The sequence below is a fragment of the Osmerus mordax genome, chromosome 23, assembly GCF_038355195.1.
Source record: "Osmerus mordax isolate fOsmMor3 chromosome 23, fOsmMor3.pri, whole genome shotgun sequence".
In the NCBI taxonomy this organism is placed as follows: domain Eukaryota; kingdom Metazoa; phylum Chordata; class Actinopteri; order Osmeriformes; family Osmeridae; genus Osmerus; species Osmerus mordax.
Genome location: NC_090072.1, coordinates 3054605 through 3066148, shown reverse-complemented (window position 1 = coordinate 3066148; position 11544 = coordinate 3054605). Strand labels below are relative to the sequence as shown.

The following is an 11544-nucleotide window of genomic DNA, read 5'->3' as shown; positions in this document are numbered from 1 at the left end:
GTAGTAGAGAGATCGGCTTATGTCCCTTTAATTTTACTACAAATAGTCTCATTGGAACTTCGTATTTAGGAAACAGATCTTTAGCAGTACACGGTTAATTAAATGCATCATAGGCACGTATGCAATTATGGAAAGAGTTTTCAAATGGACAATATACACAGTCCGAAATGAACCACACGCAAACATCAGTGTAGTGGAAAATGTATTTGTGCATTTTAGAGGGGAAATAATCAACAAACATCCGAACAGCGTTCAGCTTCAATGCTGTGGTTACTGTCATCAATACTGACAAACCTCACAGAACCATACAACAAATCCACGTAGTGTATAAATGAACGTATGAAAAACTGTCAAAAATACATTCTGATAGAAAAAAAAGAAAATTGTAGCTTAGATTGTAACTGTTCCTGTTTTTTTCTTTTGAACCACGAGTTATTTTAATTCACTGAGTGAAAACGTCCCTGGTTAAATGTGTATTTATAAAATAACGCAACTTAAAGCCATGCAGATCAGAAAGCAATAAACGATCAATAAATATGATTATTCATGGATGATGCTTTTACATAAGGCCAACATACATTGTGTAGTAATACTAGTAATACTGGTACCCCACTAGGTGGCGCTGAAAGGCAAAACACTTCTGTTCCGACTCCGGCCAGACGACTGTAATTTGGCAAAGTTGCATCTTTGTCCTCTCAAACAAACCGATCACAAACTGGTGATCAGATTGTGGCTTTGGGTAAACATGACATTCTGATGTGGAAAATGTTAGACAAACAGGAGGATGGGTCGCCTGCTGTGTTTGCTCCACAAAGATCATCATATAACTGATGTTGCTAAACGGTATGCAAGATTTCGTGGTTGAGGAAATATATCATTTTTGCAGACTTAGACTGTTTTCTCTGGAATAAACCTCAAACAAAAAAAAATGCTCAGTTTCCTGGCAGATCTCTACACCGCAAACCCTGGAACAACAGCTGTCTTAGTAAACACCAAAGACGACACAAAATGGACCCAGGAACACCAAAAGCAACCAACATGAAGATAATAACCAAAATGACTGCTTGTGGGTGGCAGTGTCATAAAAAAATCACAGAGAACAGAGAGACAGGTGAGGACACGCTGATCTCAGCAGACAGGTTTTCCGCTCTGTACCGGACCGTGGGAAAGAACACAGCCTACTCCACAGAGACTCAGTTACTCTCACTTTCAATCCCTCTCTACCACCCTCCACCTCAACAGCACTCATATAACTTGCTTCCCCACACTTCCTGAAGGGAGTGATAGTGTAGTGACCCCTTCTCACGACCATTGCTAAAATGATTTTTCGGGGGGAAATGTGTGTTTGCCAGCAGAAGGCTGATGTAGAATAGAAGGATCAACGTATAAACTTAGACGATAACTTAAGCACCATAGGTTTAGCAACCTAACAAAAGCATGTAAACACCACGCCCTCCACTCTTTAACCCGCAGCTAACAAAGTTAGACACACCATATCCATTTCCAGAACCAACGCAGTAACATAGCTCAAAGCTCTTATCCGCTCAACACACACGCAATCAAAACCTAATATGAGGCCCACATGCTATATGACATGAAAACATGAAAGAGAGACATAATAAATAGAGATGCATAGATACAAAAAGGAAAACATGAGTGTAAATAGCAAAGAAACTATGGTAGACGAATAGAAGAAGGCTCCCAAAATACATATGAACCACAAAGATGTGAACAAGTCACAGAGGTTTCTAACATAATCAATAAGTTATCAGAGAGACAAGAGACAAGTGTGCTTGGCACCAAAGCACAGTGGTGAAGGAAGGCAAAACCGACACATACGCAGACACGCACACAAACAAATAGTGCAAACACACACGATCAAAGTGGGCGACAATTGAGGCACCGCAACTACTTCTTCTGCTCAAAAATGGTAAATTCTTCCTCGGGACTGTGCTTCAAACCATTCAATATAAAGACAACACACACACTGTAACAACTAAGGCATTTAAAAAAGAGAAAAATGCACTGTGTAGTGTAAACAAATCTGAGAGACAGGAAAAGAAGCGTCAAGAGATCTGGGCCAGACGCTGGAGCAGGCCGGAGAAACCAGCGGCATGCTGGGATAGCTCCGCCACTCGGTCCACCATTTCCTGCGTGGCGGAGACTGACGGGTAGTTCTGGGCGGCACCTTTGGTCGCTACGACAACCGTCTTCAGGGCCTGGCACAGTCTCCCTCCCGAGGTTGTGACCTGTGTGAGTGAAGTAAGAGATTATTTACCGAACTAAAACATTTTATTGAATGTATGTTTATGTATAAAACACACACACACCACTTTATTATCAAATTCAACAGCTCTCTGATTCAAGTTTAATGGTTCAGTAGTAGATCCGTAGTTCTGGAGTGTGTGTGCACTGTCCTGTGTGTACACCAACCTTTGTTCTTAAATCAGGGGACGTCAGGAGGCGGGAGAGTGTGTCTCCGATGAACACAAGTTTGTGCGCCGTCACGATCAGACTCTTCCCCCGGGAAACGAAGACTCGCGGCGGCTGGTTCCCCTGCACGCTGCTGAACAGCAGGTCGATGGAATCGGCCAGGCAGGACAGGTGAGCCAGACTCTGGGAGGAGTAGAACGACAGGAGCTCCGAGTCCTCCAACGAAAGAGAGACAGGAAGTGGAGGAGAGGGGCTCACCTAGAGAGGGAATGGAGAAAAGAGAAAAAGGATAAAGAATAAGAAACCGCTCATCTGTTATGTAGTCCTGTGGTCTTTTTAGCTCGTCAGTGCTGACTGAGATGGAATTATTTCATTAGTGATCATGTCTATGTTCATTATTATACTTGAACATGCCAATAATTTTTTTTATCACCGGCAAAAGTGAACCGATAAAAACATAAGAGTAGATCCCAGAAGCTTTGCCTCGCGGTTAGGTGAAAACCATTCCTTATTATGTAATATTCCCAGACTTCTGTGATGTAACATCAAGTCTCCAGTCAGAAGGGGTAAACATGCTTTCGACAGACGCCGATACAGGCAAAGACTGATGAGATTTAGACCTGATCCTACTGGGTAAACAGGAGCAGCTGATCTGTGGAGGTCGATGCTGAATAACTTGCTGTGGGAGAGCCAGGTTACCCTCAATGTTACTGTGTGTTACATTGATGACTCGACAAGTCAACGGCTGACAGGACAAGGACGATTTGGAAAAATACACACAGCTGTTGACTCATGAGAGGGCGTGTTTGTGTGGTGAGAATGGGGACCTGTATGAACGGTGGGAATGGGAACGTGTGAGACTATGTGAAGGGTGATAAACTGTGTGTGTGTGTATGTTTGTGAGAGAGACAGACAGAGACACAGACAGAGACACAGAGACAGAGAGAGAGAGAGAGAGAGAGAGAGAGAGAGAGAGAGACAGAGAGAGGGAGGGAGAGAGACACAGAATTGCGAAAATTGCTCAAATTACCCTAGGTTCTGTCATACGGACAGAATGCCCGTTCTCGACCAGAACATCTGGAGGAGGTTCAGGTTTTCCCTGGGAAGGAAGGGGACAAAACTTGGACTGTGAGTACAAAACAACCAAAAACAAAGAAAATTCACTTCTACGAAAAGATAGGCAATGAGAAAAACGCGCCCCTGAAGCCCCCACTCACCTGAAGCTTGACGTAGCCCACACTGTCGCCCACAGGTAAGGGGGCGGGGATGGGGGTCATGCCGATGCCAGCGTACTCGTTCCCTGGGTCGTCGTCTCCATCGTCGTCGTGCCCCACGGTCACCGTCACCGAGGGAACGGCGGGGGGCAGGGGGAAGGTCGGCTGGGGGGTCGGGGGCAGGGGCCTCTCCTGGATCCAGCTCCCCTTGCGGGACCCCATCCCAGAGGGCTTCACATCCCCCACGGGGAGGGCAGGAAGAGGCCTCCGGGACAGAGAATCCTGGGAAGGCAGACGGGGCCGACTCTGCGTCTGCAACAGGATGGTGGTGTCCTCCAGGGCCCTCTGGACCGTCGAGAGCAAGGCCTCGGACGGGGAGGCGTGGCCACAAGCAGAAAGAGCCGGGAGGAGGTCTGAGAGGCGGGCCCACACCTGCTGCAGGGACAGGGTTGGATCGCTAAACTGGCTCGCCTTCCAGACAGATAGGATCTCAGCCAATGAGGTGGCCAGGTCCCTGGAGGACATGGAGGAGGCGGAGTTGAGAACCGATTGGACGAGGCTAGATAGGGAGGCTCTCCATTGGACGTCGCCCGAGCCGTTACTCGACACGGACAGCCTACGAGTGGAGGAAGAGGAGGACGAGGAAGATGGCAGGACGTCCAGAGTGAGAGCCGGGACGTCATAGATGCCACAGTCAGGTTCCGAAGAGTCTCCAAGATCTCCTGCACTGTTGCCTTCCGTCATCGGAGATCGTTTTCCTGGACCCGGGATGGAATACACCTGGCTGTGGTGGCTCTCTTCCACAGATAGGCTTGATACGTCTCCCAGGGCGAGGGGCAGGCCCGGCAGGGTGGGAACACTGTAGACATCCTCGTCCACCTCGAGCTCCGCGAACACGGTAACAATGCAAGGCTTCTGCTGAAGGGGATCGGACGACAGGTTTAGGGTTATGGTTGGGACGTCATAAACCTGGAGAAACAAAAAAGAAAAAGGAGAAAGTGAGTTGATGTGTGATAACACAAGGAAGTATTCCACTGGTCACTGCCTCAACACAATGATTATTCGGTTTCAGAAAGAATTTCAGCAGCCCTGTGGCACTACCAGCAGTCCAATTCCAAAGACACAGCACACGCACCAAGCACACATTGAAATTACCCACCGAAGAGTAAAGGATTATTGTGGGGAGAGGCAGTTGGAATGGCATAGCCATATGGGGGGACATTGTGAAACATAATTCCATACAAGACATATGGCACTTACTGACTGTCTGACTGGTTGACTGACTAACGACAAAAAAAAAAAAAGGAGCTGCAGAATTCTAACCAGTCCAACAAGATGGCCCTGTGGGAAACAGGTGTGGCCAGAGACAGGCGACGGGAGAGGGAGTGTAGCGTGTGTGTGTGTGTGTGTGTGGGTGGGGCTTCTCAGAGAGCAGACAGATGGCAGGATCCGGAGACGCTGACCTCAGACTCCTGGTCAGCCTGCGGGGGAAGGGTCCTGGGCGTGTTGTAGATGCTGTCATCGTCACACAGAACCGCTGCCTGGGCCGGGCGCTGCCACCTGCTGCTGGGAGGAGTATCGTACACCTGGGGGGGCGGGACAAACATGACTGAGCTGATAACCCACTGTGAGCTGCAAACGCATTTCCAAGTTGTTTGTTTTGCACACAGCCATCATCATTGTGCGACCAAACAGTTTTTTCTTGACGCATGATGCTTTTTCAGAAGCCTAAGGACTCTCACACATGCAGACATCTAGAGAACACAATATCAACAACTAGCTCTGCCCCGTGACTCCTCCCCAAGTCACCAGCCTAACAGCGGCTCACTCAAAGACGACCCTCTCATAGCTCCTTCCTCACCTGATCACCGTCGTTGTGATCGATAAATTCCTCCGCCTTCCTGCTCTGTGCCACCTGACCAAAGTTCTCCTCTTTTGTCCATCCGTCTTGTCGTCTTTCATCCCTCCCCCGGGCGGGGCTGGAGGGAGTGGGCTGATTGGTGGATCCGCTGATGGGTTTGCCGGTGGATGCGGCAGGGGTTTGCTGAGGCAAGTCTTTCCTGGTCACCCCCCTGACCGGTGGAGCAGGAGGAGGAGGCTTGCGGGCAAAGTTGGGTGACGCCGGCACCCTGGCCTGCCTAGCCAGGAGAGGGGAGCCTCTGTGGGGGGAAGGGCCAAGCTTGGTTTGCCTGGTGGCGGGCAAGGTGGAGGGAACGCCTTGCCCCCCTGGAGGTTTGAGGGCCACCTTTTGCTGTTGGCAGGCCTCAGCCAGGGAGGGGGAGCCCAGAGCAGAGCCGTTGTTTTGGAGAGTCCTGTGTAGCCCAGCTCCCACAGGGGTGGGAACCTGGTACAATCCTGGGCTCTCCTGGGCTGGTTTGACCTGAAGTGCCCCGTTAGTCAGAGCAGGACTGCCGCTGACCGGTGCTCCCAAGGAAGGAACGACACCATCGGCACCTCCTGTAGGGGTCTGGTACACGTCCTCGCTGGGCATCACTGCCGCCCTAGACACGAGGTAGGAGCCCTCAGAGTGGCCTGCCACTGGTACCGGTTCCCTAGGAACCAAGTAGGTGTTTTCCTCCTGGTTCTCGGATCCAGTTCCAGCCTCTCTGTCGCTGACATATACAGACACAGATACAGCCACCAGTCCGCCAGGGGTTCTGCGATGCTGTGAGGCCATGAGGGGGGAGGGGGGTGTGGGGGTCTGGTAGAGGGTGGTCGCGTCGGTGCCTCGACCCCGGAGGGACGGGGAACGGGGCCGCCCAGCGACTCCCAGATCCCATTCGGGACGGGGACCGGAGCTGGATCGGGAGCGCGGTCGTCCACCCTCGACCTGGCGGAGCTCCCCCTGCCGGGACACGGGCACGCCTGCGGGGCTCTGGTACAGCGCCTCCCCCTGGCTGGATGGAGACCGGTACACCCCTTCCGCATCCGCCGCCGTGGCGGCCACGCCTCGGGCCAGAGGCGGGCCGGGGGAGAGGTAAACCGAGTCTTCGCTGGGGGTCCTCCGAGGGTCAGTCCCCGGGGGAGGGGCGGTCTGGAGGAGGCGGAGGCGGTTGGCGGGGGCGATGCCCTGGCGCCCATGCAGAGAACAGAGCCACCAGCCGGGCCCCCCGCTCTGGTCCTGGTCCAGCACCATCAGGATGTCCCCTTTCCGGAAGGCCAGCTCCTCAGGACTTTCTGCAGCATTGTCAAACAGTGCCTTCGCAAGCACTGTCTAGGGGGGGAGGAAATAGGTTGTTTAGGGAGTTTTTAAGACAACAACAAATATCGACAGGGACTTGGGGAGAGAACTTAAATTCACCCTACAGCGAGCTAATGCCAAGTACATTGACGGGTGATGGCCATGAAATAGCTGATGGTTCAATTGTACCAATGGGGAAAGCATGTGGGGGTAGGGGGGAGATTAGCTGAAGAACAGTAGTGTTTATGTGTGCGTATGTGTCAGACGGTGAGTGCCAGAGAGATCCAGAGAGAGATAAAGAGAGAGCGAGATCGAGGCAGAGAGGCAGAGAGAGAGAGGCAGAGAGAGAGAGAGAGAGAGAGAGAGAGAGAGAGAGAGAGAGAGAGAGAGAGAGAGAGAGAGAGAGAGAGAGAGAGAGAGAGAGAGAGAGCATGAGAAGGCGAAAGTGAGAAAGCGAGAAAGCGAGAGTGAGAAAGGCCAGTATCAATGCAAATTCTGGAGGGAGACGGTGGCAGTGACTCAGGTCAATGATTTAAAAGGAGAAGAGGGGTAGGCCTAAATGGTAATGAGGGTGTGTAGAGGGGGGAGGGTGACACATCTGTCCCTTTTTGGGGTTTAATTGCCCCCCCCCCACCCCCCTTCTCTCATTTTGCCCTTTTCTGAACCAAACTCCCTGGGGTAAAGATGCTTAGAGTCAAGCTGAGCACAAGAACTAGGTCTATTCAAGACGGGGACAAATGTTTCAAACTAAGGGTTTAAACACTGACTTCGGATGATCAGATGAAACCAAATGAGCCTCTGTTGAACTCGTGTAGAATTGGCAAAAGCTATATCCTGAGAATCACCAAAGAAGCTCCCTTTCCCAAACTGAGAATGTAGCATGAGAGAAATGCTTATATTGTTTTGTTTTACACACCACAATATATATCCCCCCAACACAAGTTCCCAGCTTGTCTGATACATTTTACGCCCGATTGCAGAATTATTGATGATAATGCTGATATATTTTACGGAAAACAAAGCACGTTATTGCCATCTAAATGTCAATGATTAAGACTCCGCTACAGATGTATAACAGCCGCTGTACAATTGTACAGTAACTGAGGTACTCACTGAAAGCGACATTTTTGCTTGAGACTTTTACGTTGAGTTCCTTCAGTGCGACGTGCTTCAGACTCGGCAAAATTCCGGGTCGTCCATCTACAAACACAGGAGGTTGACTGCTTCCGTCAAACGATCTGAGTGTCCGAGGATTTGTTCTAATTTCCACAGCCCGAGAACTGGAGGTGCAGCCGTCGAGCGTGTCATGAGCCCTCAGCCACACTGCTGGTTCTGTCATCCACAGACCACACAAACCTCCGCAGTGGCATCGATGTGTCACTCTACCTAGACGAGTCAGTAACCGAGATTGAGCAAGGTATAAGGTGATGCTTCATCAATTATACATAAAAATGATTTTTCTCAACATAACCTTTAGATAGCCATTTCCAATTTGCTGGATAGCTACGCCAACTGCCTGCAAACTGGATCACAGGCCAGTACTAGGCTCAATCGAAATTTCTATTTCACATATCAAGAAGTCTAAACACGTAGGCTACGGTTCAGAGTCAGACTATAATATCTATACGGTATCACAGTTAAGGCTATACAATCTGTGCTTACCGTTTCAACCTACTTGCTCCTAAACAACTCTGTGGTTAGTACACTCAAAACAAAAGGCATGGCTTGCAGCTAGGTTAGCTACAAGGCTAGGATAACTAGCTAATACCATTTGGTTTGGTTAGACGGCCAAATCCTGTGAACAAACATTTCCACGGATCTATCAAAATATTGGCATGAAATAAAATACCATTAGGTAGAGAACTTACGGTAGGCAGTCCGCAAACATCACATTTTGTACAAATACGATTCAGTTAAGAGCGAGTTGTGGCCATGTACTACCGTCATCTCGCGTTCGTTCAGCAGACGACTGCTATCATTTACCAGGGCGGCGTGGTCACGTGTCTAGAATATTAAGGCATATTCATATTCCGTGCAAATTGTAATACACAATTAACTTGAGTCAATTACTGTTTTAAGGTACTAGTCATTTATCACAGATGCTAACTGTTGGGTTTTCATATGAAAAGAGGCTCACATAAGAGGCTCGATTAAGACCTTGTCCTTGCCCTATAACTATTGTCAGCAGAGGGAACTATCGAGTCGGCGGGACTTAATTGGCCAAACTCCATTGATTTTGATTAGTTTTACATTCGTCATTCAATATTCAAATTTAGTTTTTAGGTCTGTAAAACGGCATGCTAGAAAACTATATCAAGGTCATTACATATTGGCCAGTATGCCACCCTTAACAGTTGTCAAGTGAGGCCAACCCCTTGGCTTTGAAGGGCATTAGGATAATATCCTTACAATATAAATCGCATTCGTTTTCAACCAACAAAAAGGAGAAATGCATAAGCATATTTACACACAAAAAGGTAAACCATTTAATATATTAGACAAATACAATGAAGGCATTTTAAAGAGGTAAAAAGTTTTAAAACAGTTTAAAAGTTGTCAAATCTCAAGTAATCCTGTTAAGCTTCTACAGTCGACGCCACTGCTGCTTCCGAGCTGGTTACAGTCACTCCTGAGGCTATGACCTGGGGGCAAAACGTGACATTTAATTAAGTAAATTGGCCCTCCTCTCAGTGACTGTGGGTCAGAGTGGTGATGACAATATTCCCAGCAGCAGAAGACCCCATCGTCGACAAGTTTGGTATGTGCATCATAACTAAATTATGGAAAGAATTCCCACAATAATATTTTCACTGGCAGGTACATGTTCAAAGACTAACTAAAAAGTTACTGTTTAACCCTGAAAAGTTTCAAAAGTACTTTGGTGAATGCATTATTGTGGGGTTGATTATGGAACAAGTTGGAGCAGCACAGCTAGTCTGGTTAAAAAAAAAACATGTCCACTCCAGACAGATGGCCGTGACTGACTGGGAGAAAATAGCATCAGAATTCTTACCAGACAAGGAAACAGGTGTGGCCAAACAGAGGGAGGAAGGAAGTGTGTGTGTGGGGGGGGGGGGGGCATAAACATGCAAACATCTACATATCACCATACATTCAAACCCACCAACTCTCAAAATAGCCCCATATCCCCAAGACATCTCTGCAGTGCCTAACTTCAGGGTAACCATTCTGAACACTGGAAATCTTACCAGGCACTGTTCCCCTGGACTGTGGTTAGAAGGACTCGGCCGACCCAGAACACAGGCATGGCCCCCGGGCTGGGGTACAGCACCTCCACCGGGCTGGGATACAGCACCTCCACCGGGCTGGGTGGAGACCTATACACCCCTTCCATGTCCAACACAGTGGCATCCACACTCCAGACCAGAGGTGGGTTGGAGGAGAGATAAACCATCTTCATTGGCACTTGTCTGCACCAATCAGAGCAGTACCAGTGCATTCAGTGTAGAGTGCATCAGCCAGGGAGACAGTGAGGCAGTGATTCAGGTCAATGACTTAAAAATAGAAGGGTTATGCCTAATGAGATGTGAGAGACTAGAGGCAGGCCCTTGTTGCAGTTTGAGGTGCATTACTGGCCTGGAATGCAACCCCCATTCTTCACAATTAAAGTCCTCCCCTTGCTCTGAAGGGCGTCAGTACAGTATAGACAATATTAAAAATAACTTGTTCAGTTCACCCAATAATGTATCACGAGTTTCTCAACAAAAACAAGCTTAGATCTGACTCATAACTTACACCAAAGAAAAAAGGCACTACAGACCTACGGAACGTGCGACCTACAGATATAACTGTAATGAATTCCTGAGTTTCGATGTCGTAGAAGGCCACTGTCCCTCTCTGATAGTTCACGTGTACCCCTAATAACTTGGGCACAGGCTTGTTAAGCAACTTGGAAACGGTCAAAAAAGTGTAGAACTTGTTTTTCTTCATTCCTATACTCCAGACAACATCGGACAACGGGGTAATGGTCGTTTTGGCATTGCTGTAAGTGACACCCACTGACCACTCGCTCGACAGGAGCTGGACTTCAAAGTAGAACCTCTTTTTGAAGGAGTCCTTTCCGAGGATGCACGTACATGCACTGAATCTCAGGGGGTCGGCAGTTACAGAGTTTGATTTAGTAAATGCCAAATACACTTTCTGGGTGTCGTTACTCAACCTCAAAAAACTATTGGCCGTTTTGGTTTCCAGCACAATTTTGACTGCAAAAAAAAGAAAGCAGTATGATGTGTAACAAGCTTCTGCATGTATACAAAAGTTTAAATACACCAAACACATACCTTTAGAACCCTGTATCCACTTCCACACTGAAACGGAAAGTTAAATCACTCAGCTGTCGTGTGAAAGCGGTATCAGAACTGACAGAACCAATTTCACCAAATGTTTAAACTGTCTTCCACTTCCTAGAACTAAAATACCCATCTCTAAAATAAGGGTGACAGTCAATGGAAAGTAAGAGCAGTGCTTTTACATGCTGAATCACCTCTGAATATTTTTTGACCTTTTGGAAGAACTTTTGGAAGTCTTAAGAAGCTGTTACTGGGGAAGGAAGAAATGTGTTGGGGGGGGAATTAAAGGGACAAGAGGGCAAAAACAGCAGAACTGTGCAAAACCTTACCGTCGTCTCTGATCCTGCCATCTTGAACTGAGTGAGTGTATAGGGGGGGAGCAAATCATAATAAATAAAACCTTAAT

The 11544-nt window shown here is 48.2% G+C and overlaps 1 protein-coding gene across 2 annotated transcripts; it reads right to left on the bottom strand.

Moving 5' to 3' along the window:
• Positions 1 to 195: 195 nt before the first annotated feature.
• Positions 196 to 8791, bottom strand: efs (embryonal Fyn-associated substrate). Of its 2 annotated transcripts, none has more exons than XM_067261829.1 (8): positions 8697 to 8791; positions 7942 to 8214; positions 5509 to 6861; positions 5111 to 5233; positions 3651 to 4616; positions 3464 to 3532; positions 2434 to 2691; positions 196 to 2249 (listed from the first exon to the last, which is right to left on the bottom strand). In XM_067261829.1, exons 2-8 carry the CDS (start codon positions 7951 to 7953, stop codon positions 2067 to 2069), a joined length of 2964 nt encoding a protein of 987 aa, XP_067117930.1. In that variant the 5' UTR covers positions 7954 to 8214; positions 8697 to 8791; the 3' UTR covers positions 196 to 2066. The 2 variants fall into 2 exon arrangements, with proteins under 2 accessions (XP_067117930.1, XP_067117931.1); XM_067261830.1 differs by having other exon boundaries at positions 7942 to 8210; positions 8697 to 8728.
• Positions 8792 to 11544: the final 2753 nt, after the last annotated feature.